This window comes from Odontesthes bonariensis, chromosome 17, assembly GCF_027942865.1.
Source record: "Odontesthes bonariensis isolate fOdoBon6 chromosome 17, fOdoBon6.hap1, whole genome shotgun sequence".
Classification (NCBI taxonomy): Eukaryota; Metazoa; Chordata; class Actinopteri; order Atheriniformes; family Atherinopsidae; genus Odontesthes; species Odontesthes bonariensis.
In genome coordinates, this window is record NC_134522.1 from 27,479,611 (window position 1) to 27,502,405 (window position 22,795).

At 41.3% G+C, this 22,795-nt stretch overlaps 1 protein-coding gene across 1 annotated transcript in view; it reads left to right on the top strand.

The window, feature by feature from the left end:
* brf1a (BRF1 general transcription factor IIIB subunit a) overlaps nucleotides 1-20,492 on the top strand; it is a 121,090-nt gene extending 100,598 nt beyond the window's left edge. The window contains exons 17-19 of the mRNA XM_075447706.1: nucleotides 6,493-6,544; nucleotides 16,995-17,154; nucleotides 19,277-20,492. Of these exons, the coding sequence (XP_075303821.1) occupies nucleotides 6,493-6,544; nucleotides 16,995-17,154; nucleotides 19,277-19,314 (250 nt within the window). The 3' untranslated portion in view covers nucleotides 19,315-20,492. The remainder of the gene's footprint in view (nucleotides 1-6,492; nucleotides 6,545-16,994; nucleotides 17,155-19,276) is intronic.
* The last annotated feature ends 2,303 nt before the right edge of the window (nucleotides 20,493-22,795 follow it).

Here is a 22,795-nt window from a genome sequence, read left to right on the forward strand (position 1 = left end):
CGCTGTCTCTCTCTGGGTTTTGTGTGTGTGTGTGTGTGTGTGTGTGTGCGTGTGTGTGTGTGTGTGTGTGTGTGTGTGTGTGTGACGGACCAGCTAGAGGACAAGAGAACACAATCAGTTCTTTTGGCTGAATCTGTTTATCCTCTTGCCAAGCTGCTGAATGAACCCAACTCACACATAGTCTTTGTGAAGGAGAGTGTGTCAGGTTGTGTGAGGGTTTGTATTCACATATATCTACTGTGTATGTATGTGTATATGTAAATATATATATATATATATATATATATATATATATACACACACGCATAAGTGTATTTTGTTTCTGAGAAAGTATGAGTGTGCACTGCAGTTGCGTGTGAGTGAGTTTGTGATTATGCCTGATTTAATTGTCCTGTAGAGCTGAAAGAAGATGTGTGTGTGTGTGTGTGTGTCGTGTGTGTGACTGCCTCCGAGGATCTAGTCTCCAGCTGGAAAATCGAGTTGGAGGCTCAGATTATTATCATCATTTATTTACATCCTAGCTCATCGCAGCACTAATTTGATTCAGCCCCCCGTTTGCAGATTATCTCTCCTCTCCGTCTCATCCTTCCTCCTCGTTATCTTATTGATTGTATTATTGTTTGAATAGTGAAATTGTTCGCTTACATTGGTTCACCTCGGTTCATTCGTGCAGAAATGGAAATGGAAGTTGATTTGAAAACCTAAACAACAAACGGCCGCAGTCATCAGTGCGATTTAAAAACAAGGCTTGTTGAAAGATCTCACCTCAATGCTAAGGAGCCGAACGACAAAACGTTGGAAAGACACATAAACTCTGCACGTAATGTAAATGAGAGGCAAAACGGGCTCCACAGTGATTATGATACCCATGAAATTACTAGTGGAGTTGAATCATAATGAAAATATCTCGTATAGGAAAACTAATCGTGGGGGAAGCGAATGTTGTTACGGGAGCAAGTGTGTGTTTTGACTTTTATTCACAATAGCAGCTACGAGTTTCTTTAGGAAATCTGAGTCAGTGTGAAGCACTCCTGAGACTGTGTGAATTAGAAATGAAAACATTTGTTCTACTCTACAAGAGGAGACATAAGATTCAGTTCATGCTCAGAGTTTACTTAACTTAAGTGTTTCTGCTGATATGGAGGGCAATTAAAAGACCAGTTTGCACACTTTCTTTGGTTTTCTCTCCTCGGGCAGAAAGTAATTCTCTCTAAACCATTTCCATGACCTCTATAGGCTATTACCTCATTGACCATGAATTTCATGATAGGTATACATGATGTTGCTGATGAGTTTGTAGATAGAAAAACCTCTGTGGGCACCACTCAGAAATATGCGAGGTGAACACCTGGCAAACTGGAAAATGTGACGACAGGATGGGAAAAACGTTTTTTAAAAACCAAAGAAGTGTTTTGGACACACGCCGAACCTTTCCCATCAAAACTGTGAGATTTACATCAAACTGTTAGCCTGGGAATTCCCATGCTGCTTTGCACGCGATTTCATTCACACTGCAAAGTCAGCCTGGAAACCACCGCCCTTATTTTTGCCTGAGTTAGGGAACCAATCACAGAACGGGGGGGGGGCAGCAAGACGATGACGACGTCTATGCGCGACACCGAAGCTTGTAGAGTGTTAATCCAACATGGCAGCGGACAAAACGTTACCGTTCAATGCAGCCTTAGAAAGTGTTTTAAGTAGCTTAGAACGCAAGTTTACTTAAAAAAGAGCAACGTTTGGCGTTGAAAGATTTCATTGCCTTCTTCCTCGTCAAACTTCTGTCGCTCTACATACGTCATCTGGTATAAGTGATACAACTGGCTATGAATCGCGCGCAAAGCAGCATGGGAAGAACCAGACGCCATTTGATAGACATTCGTAGCGCCCAATAAACGGCTCTAGGCATTCGTAAACCACGCCTCAAATACGAGAAAATGCACACCTAGTTCCCAGACCACCATCTCATCGAGATGTGGACGCGTCAGCCAAGCTATCAATCTGTAGGTATTTGGTTAAATTGCTTTAATTATTCAGAGGAACGCTTTCCTCTTTGTTAGGCTTTGCTTGAACTGGAAATGTTTCAAATAAAGTTTGCATTGACATTTTTGACGTGCATTTTGAAGTTGTGAATCAGGAATCCTTGATGAAGGATGCACATCTTTCTTGGAAGTGACGTTTCAGAAGTTTGATCTTCAATTCACTTTGTCGTTGGCTGGAGGCACAACTACAGACGATGCTGATGTTGTTTTTCACACTAGCTCGCTAACATCTGCTAGTTGGTAGCAATGCAGTACAACAGAAGCTGCCGGGAATCTTATCAGTTCTGAATGTTTTGAACATGAACCACATTCTACCGTTGACTTGATGGTGCTGATTGAGAAGCCGGAGGTTAACCAACAAGATTGTGACTCATCATCTGAACGTGGGTATCAGTAATCCATCCAACATGATAAATATGTCGTACTCTGAGAGGGTTTGACTGCCGTTTCATTCATCACTCGACTGGATTCAGAGACTGCCCTCACCTTTCATTTTACTCTTATGCTTCATGTATCTGTGATGATCCACTGGGACACAAGCATGTTCTCATGGCCCTCTCGCTCTAACCTTTGACCCCCACCCAACACAATATTGAGGGCTTTTAATTTGGTTGCTATTACCTAAAATAGCTCCTCATAAGACTGACTATCCATTTAACAATGACAAAATCAGGACTGGAGGCCGTAGATTTAACTACGCAAACTTACACATGCTGACCTGTCACTGTCCAAAGTGAAGCAGTAGACGGTTTAAACAGATATCATGCATGTTGCACACTCACTGACAGAGGGGTACTGAATGGTTAAGCATTCATTCCAACTTTAATGTTTTGAAGACCTGTAGATTTTAGATGAATTGTTTTAAAAGTGTTTTTTCTTCTCTCTTCAATAATCTCACATGCAAAAATCTAAATGTATGACTAAATCAAACATAGTATAACAGTGTCCTCTTATCTCACTTCATATGATCATTCTTCCATAGTCTACTGTTTTTTGTCCCACATCCTCCCTTCCTTTGCTCTTCTCTGCATTCACATCATTGTTTTGTAGTTCTAAACATCAATGTGGTGAATCTGTGTAACAGTCACCTCCCGCTCAGACTTTAAAAGTACCATAGAAGTCACATAAATGTATTACTGACGTTATTATTACCGTGCATCTGATTTGACTTTGTAGCCAACCTTCTACAGATAACGAGGTGGCAAAGTTTGCTCATTTTAGTTTATCTGTCGTGACTTCTAACTTTGCATTTGGGCAAAGTAACTTCTATCACCTCAAACCTTCCCTTCCTGTTTCCTTCATCTGTGCTTCACTGTTTGTGCCCTTAGCACATCACATTATTCTTTTACCATCCTATCTTTGTCTCCTTAGTTCATGTACCTTCCCTTTCTTCTTAATTCTTACTGCCTCAATCCCTTCCTCTTATCCTTTTCTACTTCTGCCCTCAACCAACATTTTTTCCTTATTTGCTGCTCTGCTGTGTTTTACCCTCTTTATCTTCACCCTCACACCCCTCCCCCTTTTCCTTCAGTACCTGTTGCCTAACTTAATATTTTCCTCCCCACCCCCTCCACAGTGTCCAGGTCAGAGCCCTGGGGAGTGGGTCTCCTCTAGCACATATACGAGGCCCTGAATAGTTCTCTCAGCAGGGAGCAATCTGCCGGCCTGGTTGGGATTTTATAATGAGGTCTGAGAATGGAGGTGGGGGGTGGGGGGGTAGTGATGGAGGTGAAGATGCCACATTCGCCCTTCCCCCTTCCCTTTTCTCTGGTTAAAGCAGATTAATTAAAAGCTAACTTGCGCTCTCCGTCTTATCAGCGAGAGTTGAGCACTTACTGTAAGCCTCCAGGGAGGGCTCAGCGCCAGGCTGGGTGGGCAGGAAAGAGGGCGGGGAGCCTCCGGGAACGATGCTAATTCCAGCCATTGGGATGGTGGGATGGCTGCTTAGGAATTACTGCGGGTGGTACGTTTATTACTGATTATCTTTGCCACTGTCTAAGAAGAGATTGCGCTCTCAGACAGACAGCTGGTCTGCCTGTCACTCAGTCTGAGCTCATTTCTCATTCACACCATTTTTCCTCTATTGTTCCCGGCAGTTGCCTGTTATATGAGCGCTCGCCTGGGGCCAACAAAGATGTGAAGATCATAGTAATCTAATGAAATCCTATGCCTGTATTACCTTGTGAGGCTGCTAGATTCTCCAGAATTTTCCAAAGATCCCTATCACAAGAGAATCCCCTTTTCCAGGGCTACAGGCAGATTTTAGTCAACAGTGGCAGCTCCTGTTTACTGGCTCTGCTTGTCACTTGCTGTTGATCTGATTGGTTGAAGTTCTCTCCTGAGGAGATGCACTTTTTCTTTTTCTAAAAGGTTTTAACAGTGGCAAACAGTAAGGCTATTGCTTCACCTCCTTAGCATGCATCTATGTATAGTATGGCGCAGCTGATCAGCCCGACACGTTGGTTCAGAATTCAAGTATTGTCACTGTCAGTATTGTCTCGTTATTTTTGCTGTAGCCAACACGCGGAAGTAAAATGGTTTATTGTGTATTGGGAATAAAGAAATGGATCAACAAATCTGCCAGCGCTGAAGTTACTTTGGTACCTGCAGACATGTTGGACTGTCTGTAACAGGTGGACCCCAGAGCTGCTGTTTTCTCACTTTTATTATCCGACAGTTATTTCAAATGTGCGATCCATCTTCACCTTCAAAGACGCTTAAACCCTTTTTGTATGCTTTTATGTCATCATGCCTGGATTACTGCCGCAGTTTTTTTGTTTTTTTTTACCTGCCTGAACCAAAAATCTTTTGATCAACACCAGACTGTACAGACCTCAGCTGCCAGTTAAGTGTCTTTGCACTAGCTTCCAGGACATTTTAAAAATAGATTCCAAGATATACATAGAGATCAATGGGCAAGAATATTTAGTTTGTTTCAAGATCCTGGCTGGATACCAATGGTGACAGAGCATTTAGAGTCGGGGCTCTGAAGCTCTGGGGTGATCTGCAGCAGGAAGTCGGGTGAGCTGAGTGAGGCTCTGTTTACATTAATTCATTTCACCATTTCTTCGTGTCGGCATCTTGCAAACTATTTACATTTGCACACAAAGTTGCTGAAACGGGGATCGGCTGATTCGCTAGTCACATGACTAATCAGCCATCACATCACATGATCGCCCTTGCTTTATTATTTATTATGCTTTATTATTTATTCTTTATTATTTATTCTTCGGCGACAACAACTTGGTCCACGAAATTGTCCCACCATGCGCTGCTTCTTTCCGGTCTAACCCGAAAGCGGCGCTCCATGTACGGCTTGCGTTGCTGCAGTGGCTGGGTTCTCATCATCAAAGCTTGTTGAATCTGGCGCCTCCTTGCCACGTATTGTTGTGCACAGCATACTACCAGCAGTAGGACATGGAGCAGGCTCCCATGCTGATCGTGGTTGTCCATGATTTCCATATTCTTCTCGATGACACGAATAGAAAGGAAGTGTGTAACTAAAGTGAAGCAGGCTTGTTTGTTTTTCGTTTCCCAGCACTCAAGTCACATGACCAACGATACCAGCCTAGCGAATCAGGGAGGAGTACGTCCGCAGTAGCTAGAGCTCAGCACTGCGGATCCCCGTTTCTCACCATTTACAACTGCTAAAATCAGCATCGTATGCGAATGCTTACGTGGGCTCCGGCGTCTTTGAATCCTTCCACCTATGAAGTCGTATTCCAGTATTTTAATGTAAATGGACAGTGCATCCGCGATAGAAACGATATAGAAACAGATTAGTATAAATGGCACCTAAGTGACCTCAATTCCCATCATCAGACATATTTTTATTAAAGAACATTTTTCTGATTTTACAGGAATTGTCATTGAACTGCCATTTATACCCTTGGAAAGGTTATTCCTTTAAAAAAAGATTACCATTATTGTTCTTAATACCACCACTGGCCAAAAAATCTTAATTACAAGATCTCATTGTTGACTGGGTAGAAGGAAATTATTTGAAGTGATGTGGCTTTAGGTCAGTGATATCCTCTCCGCATCCATTAAATCTGGTTTTGTGTGCAGAGCTTCAGGCAACAAACTCAGAAACGCACGATCGAAGAATCAGAAGCCCGAACAGAAATGGGCAAACAGACTGTGTCCTCGCTGCTGAGGTGAACAGTGAAATAGAATCTGAACAAACCTCAGATTTTATAAATCCCTAACGTCTGGAAAAGTGTCTGGAAACGAGTATCTGGAAACTATTATCTGAAAGTGTTCAGAGTTTGAGGGGTCCATAAAATCTGCCGGTTTAATTTTCTTGTAAACTTACTGGGATTTCAGATTGTACCTCTGTCTGAGTAGCGGTTCTCATTTTCTGCACCTGCGTGACTTTGAGGTCATAAAAGCCGGCCTATGTGTGAAATAAAGGCCCTGATCTGATCTGAGTCTCTCTTTGTTTGTGTTCTAGGTTGCAGCCTTTCATCACCGGACAGGCCAGCAAGAAGCTGGCTGTGGAGCAGGTGAGCTGCTGTCTATCTGCTCTCTCTCTCCAACTCTTTGCTTTGTCCTCCCTCTCACTTTTCCTGCTCCACTTAACCAACAGGCTTGAATATTCAGTCACAGTCACTCAGTCAATCACACAGACCGACAACTTCCCCCCTCACACCTTCTCCTGTCACACATGCTCGGTTATTCACCCACCGTTACAGAGTTTTATCCTCCCTTGCCTCAATCTCTTAAACACACTTTCACTTGGCTCTTTTATTAAACCTACTGAGACAAAAAAGTATTCTTTTTGTTCAGTTTAAACACTAGATAAAGTCCACAAATCAAGAGACATTTACAGACAACAGAGCACTTTAAAGGGTTAGAGGTGGATTTGTCGTCACAATGATATCAATAATCAAAGTCAATTTTATTTATTTGTAAAGAGCCTTTAAAACAATGCAAAGTGAACCAAAGGGATGTACATCAGAAGTGCAACAAACCAAGAGCAATGAAACATTCCATCCAAACACAATAATCCCCTGTGGGCAAAATCAATAAGAAAACAAAAGAGGCTAATAGTATTGAAATATGATTTCAGTTAAAACACAATGGACGGAATCGAGGTATAGAGTTCAACTTAAAGTGAATGCCAGTGAAAAGAGGGGAAATCTTTATTTCTAAGGTTTGACCAGTTCTTATATGAACAAGTAGGTTAGGAGCAGCCACTGCAGAGGTGTGATCGCCTTTATTTTTGTGTTTGAATCTTAGAAAATCGACGAGAGAGAGACAGAGAGAGAAATTAGTCACCCACGGCAATTCAGCTGCAGTATGATGGTGTAAACGTTCCTCTAGATATGGTGGAGCCAGGCTATTTAAAATAAAAAAAAAAAAAAAAAAAAGCTTGTAAATCTTAAAATCTATCAACAGGAAGTCAGCAGAATTAGGGCAACATTTGTTTTACAGATGTATCATCACACTATTTGTTCCTGTTAAAAGATGGATCTGCAGCATATTTAACTGTGTAGTTTGTGCTAACAAACCAACAGGAAGCAGGTCAGAAAACAAGGGTACGTGCTTCTAAAACCCTTCTAAAAACCTTCTAAAATCAAATGAAGTGTGTTGATCAAGTTGTTAAAGGGTTATTGTATCATTTTGTTGAGGATTGTGGGCCTTATTTAGACTGAACAAGCAGATGCTCTGGATATTTTTAGATTAAGTGAGGAAGTATCTTGACTTGTTGGGTATTTTTTCACATGACAGGGTCTCCGCGGATCCTTAAAAAGTATTAAAAAGTCTTAAATAAAAAATACTTTTTTTAGGGTCTTAAAATGTCTTAAATTTAGCCGATTTTCGAAGAGTGGCATTAAATTTCATCTGGGCGAAATGAAAGAAAGATATGTCTGGAGAGACGATTTTCTATCGCTCTGTGCACAATAATGGCGACCGCTGACGTTTTGTGTGTGCGCCAGTACTTCCGGTGAAAACTTCCGGTGATTTGACAGCTAGCGCGTCAGGTTAGGGCCAGTGGCCGTAAACAAAGGTTAACTTATAGCCGAGAAGAAAGATGATAATATAACGTAGCTAAAAAGACTAGCTTTCTTCAGTAGCCTAATGCTTACCGATTTAGCAAGTCTAGCAGCCTAGTTGCTAATGCTGGCCGCAGTAACGTTACCAACCATACCCGACGTCAAGGAGTTAGCTGAGCAGGGGGAAGATTATGGGGCTGGCAGAGTTTACTTCATAATGGGTGAGTGCAGGTTTCATTCACTTGTTTTCATTCTTTCACAGGATTGATTCACTTCATTGGTTTATCCGATTGCTGGCCGCCGAGCCATTATGTGTCTGGGTTTGTGTAGGTTACTGATAGTCAGGTTGTGTGATGTGTGTGTGAGTGTGTATTTTTTTCTATGGGTACGTGCCATTGACTGTATGAGCGGTCTGTGCTCGTTTTTATTTATTTGATTAGATTGGAGATACTTTATTAATCCCGAAGGAAATTAAATTTTGTTGTGTGGTTTATGCAATGCAAAGTCACTGTCCATAGTCTGTGCTTCACGTGAGTTGTCCAAAGTTCTGGTTTAAGTTAACTTGGGTAGTAAAATTGTTTTGCTAGTTGTAAAACCACAGTAGACATAACTCGAAAATTAGGTTCAATTATAGATTTATTTTGCTCAGAGCCTCAGACAAACAGACAGACAAATGGCAGCAAAAACCCACTCCTTCGCAGAGGTGTGACAATTGGGCACGATTGTCCTGTAGTGTGTGGTGTTCCCTTGTGCGTTCAAATCTTATGCGATCATGTTGACACACTGATTCAGTATCACTGAAGCACACATTTCACACTGGACTTTTTTTCAACACCGAACAGCCTAGAGTGTAGTTTTTATATATATTTTTGCCGTGGTAATGGTCTTAATTTTTATTCTTAGAGGTCTTAAAAAGGTCTTAAAAGTCATTAAATTTGTTGATAAAAAATGTGCAGATACCCTGCATGATTACCTTTTTAAAAAGGAATTTTATATATCAATGTCCTAAAACCCAAGAATAGATTCTTCTTTTTTTACATGAGAATAAAGCTAGAGGAGTTTTCAATTTTCCGTTTTCAATGTTGCCTTGTGTGGCTCATTATTTGTTTTACTTGTGAACAATGGAAATGTGGCCCCGGGACGTCTTGTGAGCTGCGGAAAGTCTTAAACTGAATTTACTAAAGCTTTGAACATTTTCTCCTGGCTGCCACAGACCCATTAGAACAAGTTGCTGGGCGATGTTAAACTGCAGGTAAGACTGCTGCAGTAGTGAGTTGTGGATGCACAGAACACATCAGTCAGCCTCAGTCTATGAGAAGCTCATCAGTCAGATTTGATTGGTTGATCTACTCCTGAAGTTTCTAGATGCAAGCAAAACTATGGCTCTTACTTTTCCCACTGGCTCTCACTGTTAAACTGTTGCATTAAAAAGGTCTTAAAAAGCTTCATTTGATTGAACATAACATGGAACGCAGGACAGAACTTTTGCAGAGAGGACTGAGATAAATAAGCTTAAAGTACAAACACAATACAGTACTTCTTAGGATATGTTCATGTCTTTTCCCCCTCCTTTTCACGGAATTGGTTAATAAGAGAGCTACAGTGTAATGAAGCTGTGACTGTGGCAGTTAAAGACAGGCTGCAGCTCCCAGTCAGGCTTTGCCGCTTGGCCATAGAAGGCTGATTGCTCTGATCTCCCGCAGAGCGGATGGGGATGTATAAATCTGCACTCAGGCCGTGTGAGAGGTGAACCTCACTTTGTCTTTGTTTGCCCTTCCCTTATTACTTCTCCTTCACTCGGGGGCATTCCCTTCCCCAAAAAAAGAAAAAATCTCTTGACGGGGTCTTAAAATAAATCAACCTTAAACTTGAACATAAACGCATCTTAAACAGCCGTTTTAAGGTTGCTGGATTTTTTAACTATTTTGCAGTGATATCTTTCTGGGCCATTCGCTGTTTTTAATGATTAATCCAGAAAGAGCCAGATTACTTCTAAAATGCATGTCTTCTCTGCTTTATTAAACACAGTTAGACTTTTTGGCTGTGCTTGTTAATTTGCAGATGTCCTCATTCTGGCCATTGTAACATCAGAGCTTTCCAGTTAGGAATGAAACATTTTCTCCTGCTTTGATACTGATTGGGATTTTTAAGGTTTCCATCTCATGGAGCATTGCAGAACTTTCAAAGTGCTAGTTTTAGCTCTGTGCTGCTGTTTTCAACTATTGTGTTGTCCTTCCTTTTACGACTTATTTCTCTCCTTCCATCTCTTTCTCATCCTCCCTGTGTGCATAATGATGCGGCAGGAATTAGCGGTCATTCAGTCAGGTGACCGACTTTTTGGAACACTTCCAGACTCAGGCTGGAAACACTCTTCTGTACTGCAGAAGAGATGAGCTGCTCACTCACTTCCTGAAGTCTGTTGTGTCCCCCAATACAGAAATGACACGTTCTAAAGGTTTTGCAGCAGCAATCGGTGCCTCTGACTGACCTTTTTGTTTGAACAGCAACTGAGCTGAATGACAGTTGAATAAATGAAACCAGAAAATCAAAGTTAAACAAACCGATGGATTTTCACTGAGACTGAAAACAGAGATTTTGATAGTTTGTTTGTGTAGACCTTCAGTCTTCCAGCTCAATGCAATCCTAATAGCTTGAATATAGGCAACTGGACTCCTCTTCTTGGTTCTTGACGTTATTTCACTTCTCACCAAAAAGGCTTCTTTAGTTTTAACCAGGTTAAAACGATTCAGGCTGCGGCTACACGAAAATGTTTTTCACTGTAAACAATACTTTTTCTTATCGTTTCGCTGTCGCGGCCACACGGAGCCGGCGTTCCCACTACCCCAAAACGATAGTTTTTGAGAAAGGGTTCCAGAGTGGGAAGATTTGAAAACGGCCTCGTTTCATTTCCATTGTTACAGCTAAAACGTTTTTGCGTCAGTCAAACGTTGACGCTGTGAGCCAATTTTAACACTTCTCTATTGTCTCACAGCGTGGCGTGTGTACTGCATCGTTTTCATCCGTTTTCATCCGTTTTCTGGACCTGAGTCTTTACAGCAGCGCGTTTCCGTGTGGTCGCAAGAATTTTCGTACCCGTTTTAAAAAAAAAAACCTCGTTTCGTTTTCGTGTATCCGTAGCCTGAGGCTACACAAAAACGAAAGCTTTGAGTAGCTGTGAAGCCACCTGGGGAGGAGAGTCTACATTACATTACCTTTACATTACCTTACACTTAGCTGACGCTTTTAATCCAAAGCGACTTACAGCTATTTAGATACAGGGTATTGGTTACAGCCCCTGGAGCAATGTGGGGTTAGGTGCCTTGCTCAAGGGCACTTCAGCCATGGATAGAGGTGTAGGGAGAGGTAATAGCGGGATTTGAACTTGCACGTCTAGGCTGCAGTGTCGGCGCACAGCAGCTAAATCGGTGGCAAGGTGTTTTGCGGTGTTGTGGGTGACTGAACTGATTCGAGCTACTTCTTTGTGGTATCTTTGGAAATCCAAAAGTGGACTTCTCCAGGGTAAACGTTGCAGGAAAAGGGATGTTCAGGTACTTTCTCCTTTTCCAGTTTTTGTTGGGAATCTGTGACTTTCTTGTTAAAGCGGCTGAAGGATGTTTTTCTCCCTCTGGTCGTGGATGTCCATTTGTGTAGTGTACTACTTTTTGTCTAATAGATTCAGATGTTCTCAGAGAAGTGTTTGCTCTCAGCTGAAGAGTTTCATCCATTACCTGCTCTTCTTGTATTGTGATAGCTTTGCATTTTCTGTGAAACTGGCAACCTTCTCTGTGATCATATTGGGTATAAGTGCTGACAGTTCCTGGTGGGTCTGATCCATCCAGTGTGTAAGTACATCAAATGTAAAATTTGCCTGTCTCATTCTCTTACTTGGCACTTGGTTTCAAGCCTTCAGTACTATCCTTTCTGCTCTATGGCCCTAGAGCTGAGCCGTATGCTTGGAATGATTGAGACGGAGGTGGTTTCTGTAGCCTGCAAGCTTCCTTGACATCCTCTCATACTTCTCTCCGATCGCAAGGGTGTTCTTCCCATAGTGCAAGGCAATATGTTGCTGTAGATTCTCGGTCATCCAGGTCATGGTAATCCCGAGACACAACTGGACTGCATCCAATGATGGCTGATTGTCACCAGCCTTAAAAGGGGGGGGGGGGGGGGGAATTGAATGTGTTTGTTCACAATCTAATGAGTGCATGGTAAATAAAATGCAATCATGCATGGGTCATAACTAAACATTTAGTTCTAAATCCTTATATAGCAAGAACCAAAAAAGCAAAATACAGTGTTTGCCGTACGGTATCGCTCTTTGCATGTTTGGTTTTTGATCAAACTTTTTTTTTTTCATTCCCTGGAGTCCTCTAGATTTTCCCTTACGTTCTTTCCCCATTTCGTTCCATTAGTGCTTTATTCTGCTGCTGGCCCCTCTTTTCCTGTCACTCTTCTTTTTTTGTATATTTCCCCTCATTGCTCCACATTCCTTCCCCTCCCTTCATCTCTCACCTCCCCTGCTCCTCCTCTTCCTCTCTTCGCCTTTGTCCCCTCTCGATCATGTGCTCTTGGCAGCTCTGAATGGATGAGCTCAGGCTCTGTCAACCAGGAAAAAAACATTGCCACAAGGGGCCAGGTCAACAAGGCTTGTTACTTAGCAACCCCCGCACACCTCCCCCTGGGAACTGGAAACAAAGTGTCTTCACCATTGGCGCAGGCCTCTCCTAGCTTGCATCTCATGTTATGTAATGTTACTGCATGATTGCAGCTAGAGTTAAGAGATGTGTGTGTTTTGGGTGTTGCTTGCCAAGGTCTATTTGTTCCTCGCCAAAAAAAAAATCAGATTTTCTTCACTATCTCTTTCTTCATCAGCAATTAGTCAGTAGAATTTTTTTTCAACTGAGCCAAGGGCAGGAAGAGGTCACTTTACAACACCAGAGACTTAGACTTCTGCCAGTTTGAACTGGCACAGCCTCCCCTCATATTCAACTATTCCTACAAACCACGCTTCGCTTTAGATTCAAGCTGGAAAAGGCAGCGGGCGGCGAAGTCCGAGATGTGGAGATTTTGATCTGAATCTGAAAAAGGTCACCAGGTCAACAGGAGAAGGGCTTTAAGTAGTCGATTTATGTGCAAGCAATTGTCTTCGCAAGTTGTGTCCGAATATATTTGAAGTCGGGTTCCACAGAATCTGTCAGGTCAGCAGTAAACCACACTGTTTTCAGCTCATCCTGGGGAAACACTGTGACCTCCTCATTCACCTCTTTTTTGTTAAAAGTTGAATTTTCAACAACTGAGTAAGTTATTTTGTGTGCGCATTCAAGCTCACCTGTGCACTGACGTAATGTGCAGTCCTGCTTATGAAATTGAAATCGCATCGTTTTCTACCTGCTTTTATGACTTGTAACTTCTTATGAAAAGAATGAAACATTAAAGTACAAATGAAAGTTGTTCTCATAAACCTTCCAATGAAAATATTTGTACCTTCTAAGGAGCTAATATTTTTGAGAGCTGCAGTTGTCCAAAACGGAGCACTGATGTGGCCAAAAAAAAGTGGTTGAATTGTTGGTCAAAGTTTGGTCAGTTACAATGACCAGGATGTTTGTGAAGCATCCAGCCCTAAACCACGATTCCCTCTCCCCCATGCTTCACAGTTGGATAAGGTTTTTGGTTTATTTTTTGCCAAACAATTTCTAGTCTCATCCGTCCACAGACAGAAGTGCTGTGGAACATTCAGTGGGACTTTTGCATTTGAGATGTGCTGTCACAAATTTCTTGTTACAAGAGGCATGGTTGTCATCTACCAACCCTTCATGAGAAGCACAGACTGTCAATTACCAGACTCTGGAAACTCTTATTCATTGGGAGGGATTCCCCTTCAACCTGCACTTTCAATCCAGTTTACTCATCCTGACCTCGTGAGATGGTGGCGAACTCGTTAGGACAGAGATTAGCATGCTGTATTCAGTAAAGACTTGGCAGTCCAACTGCTGATGGGTTATTAGTTCTGTCACAATGTGTATTGGTTGTTTGAATGTTAAATACTCATGATTTAATGACACTTGGATCATAGCTGGCTGTATTTGATCCTTTTTTTTGTTGTCTTGCTGTAGAAAATATATGAAGACAAAATGGAATCCAAGCATTGGTTCTGACTGTGGTTAACTGTGTTCATTCTGTTCCCCCAAATGTTCAGTGCGTGAGAAACTGCAGGCTATCAGGTGTCACACTCATGAATCCCTCTGTGAGCGTTTGTTTCCTGTGACTGCACTCCTGCTCATAACAAGCAGTTCTCTTGTTAAAGGAATTAAGTCACCCAAAAGCAAAAATACTCCTCAGTTTGAGTGTCTGCTTCTAAAATCCAACACGATACCTGCAGTGCAACATTATTTATGTGTGAATAGGAGGAAGAATACTCCCTGTTCTCTTTCTTTGTAATTATTTATTTTAAATTTATTTAAAATAAAATAAAATAGGACAAACGAAAAGCAGCAACATGGAAGAAAAAGTTCTGTGGATATTTTTTCTGGTTTTGATATTTGGATTTTATTAAAATACGCCGTTCCTGGGTGTTAACCTAATCTGAGGATTAACAGTGGAGGAAGAACTGAGAGCATGAGCCAATATGAGAATCAGTCAATAAAGGGAAGAAGGAAAAGAACAATGTCAGAAAGGATGTGGCGAGTTCAGAAAGAAAAAGGACCAAGATAGAGGAAACGTGAAATAAAAAATGGAAAAGGAAATTAAAGGCGTTTTGGGAAAGATGGCGAGAAGACATAAGCAGGAACCATAACGTTCCCGGCAGGGACTCAAACAGACGGAGCTGCGGAGAACAGAAATATCTCCCCCTCACACCGTGGACCCTCCACCTGCCTCTCCTTCAGCTTTATAATTAGCCTTGGCTGAAAGGAGCGATAACACATAGGTTTCATTTAAGTCACTGTAGTGAAAACTGAGGATGATGGGTTTCCTCTGAAAGAAGCAAGTTTCTTTTTATTCCAAAGCTGAAAATTCTGCACTCTGCAGCATTTGTGATTAAAACGGGAGTGAAAGACCTCATTTCAGATATTTTATTAGTTTGGGGGGGGGGGGGGTTATAGCTAAAGGGAGCTCAGGGAGAAGGGGGAAAATACTCTTCCACACCATGCATACATTCTCTTTTAAGATGGATTATAGATCATCTGTACGTTTCAAGATTAAACAAAATGAATAAAACCCAGAGTGAAGAATTCAGTCTGGATTAGCGGTGTTGTTCTGCCATACGCACCACAGCTGGTTAGTTAAAGCTGAAGAACCAAACACCGGTAAACTTCCATTCTCAATCTGATGTAGCTGACCTAATAGTTCTGGATGGAAATAAAACTTTCCTAGTTCATACAGCAATGAAAAAAAAAAAGACAACTTGAGTGTGTTTCACAATTGGAAGAAACTTTTACCAATCGCTGTGTTAGCGTGAAGTGGAAATGCTGTCGCGTGTCCCCCCTGAGCAGGTGTGTGCTGGTTCACTTAGAGACGACCTTTGGTGCGCTTCATCCAAAAGACGAACGCAGCTCTGACGGAAGACGTCCAAACAAACGAAGCTTGATTCTTTGATTCCAAGCCTACCGTCGTCCAACTGTTGCTCATCAGTCTCGAACAGGCATCTGAACCACCCTTTCCTTGCTATACATCTTTATTTCTGTGAGCTTCTGATGCTTTTCTTTTTGACTCCATTAAACATTTTAAAAGTTCATCACATTTCTGTTTGTAAAAATAACATTGTGAAAAACAGAAATGTTTTTCAGAATCTAAACAAATCCAACAAGCAGATCCAGTCCAACACACTGAATTGTTCCTGAAAAATCTAAGTACCATCTAAAAATGGGCCTTACACATGCGTCTTGTACTGTTGGTTTGATATTTTGAAAATAGAAATAATAATAAAAAAAAACTAGGGTTAAATGTATTTTGTACTTTATTGTGCTTTTGGTCCTATAAAAATGAACACAGCCTCATATTTCACATAGAAAAAGTGGGCAACTGTTGCTCTAAAACCTTTTATAAACCTTTCAGCATCGATGGTTCCTTTCTACATGTTAATGCAGCCCCTTACCACCAGAGATGCAGGTCTAATGTAATGTCTAAAGATCTGTTATATTGTGAATAAGGTCATTAGATTCTTACCGCATTGCATTCGGGTTTTTTTCCCCCAGCATTTTTGGAACTGAGAATCTTTGTTATGAGGGTAATAATTATGAAATGGAATCTTTTTTTTAATTATTTATCGGGATTTCAGTTCTGGGAAACAGTCCATCCCTTCCATCCTCTGCTATTTTTCAAAATATTTTTCTCGTACTGGTTGTTTATTTTTTTTCATACCGCCCACATTTCCTCCTGTTTCAGAGAGCTCCACCTGTGATCAAACACATTGCGCTCTCCCCCAGCATGAAACCAGAGCGACTCTGCTGGTCATGGAATCGCCTGCAGTTGGCCTCCAGGGAAATCTGTCACTTTCATGTGTTGAACGTCTGACAGCTTAACTAAGACTGTGACAAAGACAAAAAAAAAAGGCCTTCTAATTATATATTTTCACCTTATGCTCACACAGCTTTTTAATTTTACAGGGGCTTTCTGAACTATGAAGGGGATTGATCCCCCCCAAGGCTCTGATTCCTTTTTTTGGGCCCTTTATGTGATACCATACACAATAGATTGTGAAGAAAGTAGAATCTAAAATGAGGTAATAAAGTAATCTGCTGTAGATGGTAATGGTTGTAATCACGCTCTGATGCCATATCCAGTCCTGTGTGTAGAGCTGTGACAAATGGAATGTCTCCTCGGCACACTGCACACCCTCCACACGCCCTTCACATCACACAACAATTGCAATAAAACTGTTTATTCTTTTCCATTTAATATCATATCCTATGTATAAAAACACTGGAAAAAAAAAACAATATATTTTCTGTTTGCCCAGAGCTCCACATCCGACCCACTGCCGGTGCCCGTTGCAGCCCCCACCAGTGGAGTGGTGGTGGAGAGCGGGCCGGTGGTCTACGATGATGGAGCTGCGGATGAGGAAGAGGAGGAGGAGGACGAGCCTTGTGTCAGTGCCATGGCGCTCATGGGGAGCAACGGTCAGTTCGTTTGTTCAACCTACCTGAATTTTTGGCGAATCGGATGTTTATCCTCTACTTTTCTAAAGTAGATAAACAAAATTAAATGAGTAGATAAACAAAGGTAAATAAAATAGTTTTTTCTCTTGTTTTTATTGTGTATTAAGTAGGCTTCACTGTGAGTAGTAGAGGTAATATCTGCCATGACAAATTTAAGGGCAAATTTCCTAGATCATGAGCATGTTTGTTCTTGAATCAAATTTTGTCTCTCAGTGCAGTAAATGAGTTTCACTTCGTAAGATCTCATAAAATGAGGAAGGTCATTAACTGGCATCATAGCACATAAAGTCTATAAATTTAAGTTAAAGTTTAGAAATTGCAAAAAAAGTTAATGGGAAGACTGTGTGGACCGAAGTGAATCATTACACTCAGAAGTGCAGTTTTCGCAGTGCAAGCAGCCATTTCTCTCACTGGAGGAGCTTAAAATGTTAAATATTTGGAATACATCACATTAACGTTTGCTCACAGCAACATAAGCTAATTCTTTTTTTTTTTTTTTTTTTTTTTTTCCCTCTGTTGGATTTTTACAGTTAAAAACCATAAAGTTTAATCAATGATTCTTTTTTTTTTATTCCCCTTTCATTAACAAATTCATAATGGGCTCGTTGTTTTGTCTGTTCAGGCAGACTGATGGAGCAGAACTAGTAAACCTGATTTCATTTTAATGACTCCTCAGTCAGACACAGAGTGCCTCGGCTGTGAAACACAGTGGCTTTTTTAATGAATCTTGCTCTTGGCTCTCTTTCTGCTCGGACTCCTGGTATGGTTTAATGAGGCCTCTGTAAGATTAAATTTCTGCACTTCATGTCTCTGGCTGTTAAAGTTTAAGGTCCCTGACTCCACCACAATAAAAAGTCCTGAGCTACTTAATTGACTCCTGTAGGGGAGCTCTTTGTTTAGGCTTTTGCCCCCTCCTCAGAGAGGCCAGAAGGTCAGGGTCAGCCTCGGTGCTGCACCACCGGGGCCGCTGGAGGCTCAGGGAGGGCTGAGCGGGACGGACGCCTGCTGACACTGGAGGTGAAACCAGTTAGTTGATGGACAGTCACTCTTTTTCCTGGAGCACAGAGGGTGAAGTGAGAATTTTTTACGTTTTACAGGTCTGACCTGTCGTTACTCCTCATGAAGTCTCAAAACAACAAGGGTTTCTATGGGCCTCTTGAAAATTGTGGAGACGGAGCGCATTTGCTTTTCTCCAGTGGCATCAAGTACATGCAGTTCCACTCACAGTCACATGTGGGACCCAGCCTCAGGGTGCGAACGGCACACAGAGCATCTTTACAAACATGAAGTGAAGTCAAATACAACAGCTTCGCTTAATTCTGCTCATAGGACGCCTCAGCATCTCATTTTTGAACAGAATTGCCTCAAATTTCTTTTATTTAATGTTTTTTTTGTAACTGCAGCAAGATGGAAGTTTGTGTGAAGGAGACACAAATATGTTCAACGTTGAGATAATCAAATCAGTTATACATGTAGGTTAAGAGAGGCAGTGTGAAGACATCACTTCCATTTAGTTGGTAAAATGTGATCATTTTAACGTATTTAATGTTTTATGTAACATGTCATCGTGTGGAACTATAGAGTGTTGGCTACCAAAAACAAGCTTGCAGGACAAAGTAATGACAACATTTATATATACTAATGTTAAATAGAATTGTGTTTCCAAAAATAAAGTTTGCACAATTCAGGCCCTGGGGAGGATTTATCCCTTCATAAGATCAATCCGTTGCCACTGATTTTCAGTCCAGTTCATGTGTCATTAGACATCCCTCAGCTTTTTCCCCCTCGTTCCCTTTCTTAAGAATGGCTTCCTGACAGCCACCCTTCCATGGAGACTATCTCTGAAGCTTAAGCAAAGAATAGATTGATCAACTGAGGTGTCAGATGCATCTAGTAACAAAGATAAATTAAAATAGCTTCTTCACTAAGTTATCTAGGTACAAGGACTGTACTGAAAGTGAGTGGAAGAGTGGTTATCACCTGTTTTTGTTGACCATTTGTAAGCGTACCTTAGAAGGAAAACTCCCTTTTCTTTGAATACAGTTTGTGTGTCTAATCCCTGTGTGTGTCTCTCACACTCCAGATTATGGCAGTGATGGAGATTACGACGATGGATTCTAGCAGCACCCTCCATCTTGGATCGATATTCCCAACTCGTCTGGATTATTCTGAATCCCACGCACACACACACGCACACGCACATGCACAAACAAAAGACTGCCACTACAGAGGGGAGCTGCCATTTCAATCAGAATGAATGTTTACAGAATATCACACCTTGTTCCGTTTGCTGTTCAGGCTGGACTAAACTGTGCAGACGCACTGCTTGGATGATGACAGTGATGCAGATATGGAACTGAATGGTGCAGTGCAGGTCGCTGGCAGACTGAGGTGATGATACCGCTCAATCGGGGTTCCAATTTCCACAGGTTTGGTTTAAAAGTCAGGCTAAATTAAGGCTAAAAGTTGATTTTGGCCTGTAAAAATTAATCGGTGTTAACTGTCAAGTCCTGTGTGACTCCCCTGGCTGGTTTTCTGAAAGAATCTGGGAAAGTAATGTAGCAAAAGTGAAACTGAGGAAAATGCTAAAACCCATCCTTTATTGTACACTTTGCATTCATACGACCAAAAAGTCTTTGACTTCCTCAAGTGCTTCTGACACCTTCTGATGTTTTAGTGCTATATCGTCTCTCTCCAGTAAGATCCTTAAATACAAGCAGGTGGCGTAAGATCAATCATCTGCATCTGTAATTAGTTTTTATTTTAAGTTCAGATCAGATTTTATATATGCCTTTGGTGCTCACATGCTGTTATGTTCAGTAAAATAACATGATAATAATGTCTTCAACATCATCTAGATCAAGTTGAGTACAATTAATATGATGGCTAGTTTTGTTTTTTTCTTTTACTTTTCATTTACTTTGGCCTCGTCTTAATTACTTGCGATGGAGTTCCTCTCACTAATTTATTAGGTTGTATCATCTGGTTTGGGTTTGTTGTACACAATGTAATGTGAAGGCCACAGAGACCTTAAACTTGTTATGTAAATACATTGTCTGCAGTATTATATTTTCCAAATGAATAAGGGAGCTCAGTCAGACACTAGATCTATTTTTGATGATTTTGTTGGAAGGGTGATACTTTGAAGGCGAAGAGGATTGTGGCCTTTTTGCTGTATTCACTTAACAGTATTTAATGAGGCATCTTGGGTCCTTTTGACTGATTGTACTGCTCTTATAAGTTATGATGTTACATCTGCATAACATTGTGTACCTTTGCTGCTACAGTAAAGATGTTAACTGGAAAAAAAATCTTCTTGTCTCCTTGGAATGATTTTTATTGTGAAACTGATGTTTGTTTACAGCCCGAAATGGTGCATATAAGATGAATTTATTATGTCCAGTGCAATGATAATAGGCTGCCATCAAAACTGATATCTGGATCAGTGCTTTTTTTATATTCAGGTTTTATCTCAAATGGAATTTGTCTCGGGAACTGAAAAAGAAAAACGCATTCTGTGGAAACAGGATTAGCTTTAAAAAAAAAAAAAAAAGCCAGACTTTGTGTTCCAAACATGTTGAAACTGTGTGCTTGCATTTATTTTTTATTTATTTTTTTATTTTTTTTCATTTTAAATTCCCCATTGGGGAAGAAGAGATTGATTGGGTCTCAACAGTTGATTGGAAAAATAAGAAGAAGATCTGGTTAGTTGGCCTGTGCAGCTGCAACTTACGACCAAAACCTGCATAATGTAATGAAGCACACAGAAATGGATGAGTTCCACTGTAGCGCCAGGTGAGACTACAGGCTGGGTGTGTGCCAGGGTGCACTGCTGGAGAAGAGACTCTGACGGATAGCTGAACATCAGCTCCAGGGGGAGCTGTACGGTTTTGGTCATGGATCACTGGACCTCTTCCTTACCATTGCAAGGATAATGGAAGGTGTGAGTTAGATTGCCCAACCAGTCTTGTGCTTTATAGATTTAGATAAGTATGACAGTGTTCTTCGTGGCATCCTGCTGGAGGTGCTTTTGGAGTATGGGATATTTGGGTCCCTTGTTATGGGCCTTTTGGTCTCTGCAGAACTGGTGTGAGAGCCTGGTCTGCATTCCCGAAATAAGTCCAAACTGTTTCAGGTGCTTATTGGACTGTACCCTGTGGCTGAAACGAGGGGACGAAACCTAAGCAGGATGCACTGCTGGGGAAAAAGGTAAGCTGGAGTTAGCACTGTGATAGACGAGGCTATTCTGAGGTTTATAACCTTAGGTCCAGGTGTTCGTATGGATGTTATTTTGACTGTCACCACCTGCACAAACATTGTTAAATACACCCCCTCATAGTAACTGACCTCTCAAATGTCCAGAACTCCAAGTACCTTGGATGTGTCAGTTGGTGCCTGATACCACCGGACTATTTTTAGAATCAGTTGGCCAAATGCATTTGGTCACAGTTTAATCTACAGGCGCTTGTCAAGACTCAAGAAAACTGAAGAAAAATTCCAATCTTCTTCCAACGACTGTCATGAATGACACGATGCAAACAAAGAACTTGAAGATGGGTTGAAGATAAGGTTGTCAAAGAAAATGATTTGTGGCTGAAAGTGACCGTCATGGAGAAATCTGCCTAAAGGCTTTCAACCAAGCATAGAATTAAAGTGCTCACACTGTCGAATGGAAAAACACCCAGTTATCAAAATAACACCCACTATTCTTGGGTGGAAAACTCTAAGAAGACACTGAACTGAAAGTTCTGTGATGTGCTTGCAACAACCTGCTTGTCTTTGCTTTTATGCACTTTAAATGGAGATAACTGTAATAGAAACTGTTCATGGCATTATTTCTGGAGGTTTTGTCACTTGTAGTCTCTGAGACGTATGTTCTAGATTGGGGTGCAGTTGTCTTTGACTGCAATTTTGGGCTGCAATTTTATTTGGACCAGTTCAACTGGTCCCAGTTGATTGGACTCTGTTGCTGACTTTTGACAACTTCAGATCTACTTCTGACTTGGCTGCAGTTTAGTGATTTAGTTGCTTATCATAATTGCATGTGCTTATTATTTTATCCACCCGTTTTTCTTTTCGGGTTGAACATTGGCTTTAAATTCCCTGGGCTGTTTTCCCACAGTATTTCCATGTAAAACTGAACTCGGGCTGAACTTTTCATGACAAACAACATCACCGTTGGTGACCCGACACCATCAACCATTATGGCGATGCTTTTGATCGGATCCGACATTTCGCTGGTACTGCTGGATCATTTAACACCTGCACCGTGTTGCAATTTTCTGAGGGTATTGTTGTTTCCTGAGAAACTCTGCACACCTGGGCGTGTGTCAAGATTTTTAGCAGAAAGATGAGACGCTCCACAGAATTGTGGAAAATCTGACACCAAGGCGGCTGTTAGATGATTTATGTCGAGTCTTAACACGCAAGGTTTGTACTTTTGGGTCAAACAGTTCACAGTAGTTTCTTACAAAGCTTCATTGTGTTGTCAGTGTTTCTGCTTTGAGACTCACAGGCCATTGTTGAAGCCCCATTTATGGTGTTTAATGCAACTATAGTGTCAAATCATTGTGGTGATAAAAGCTTTGGTTTTCAGAAAAGT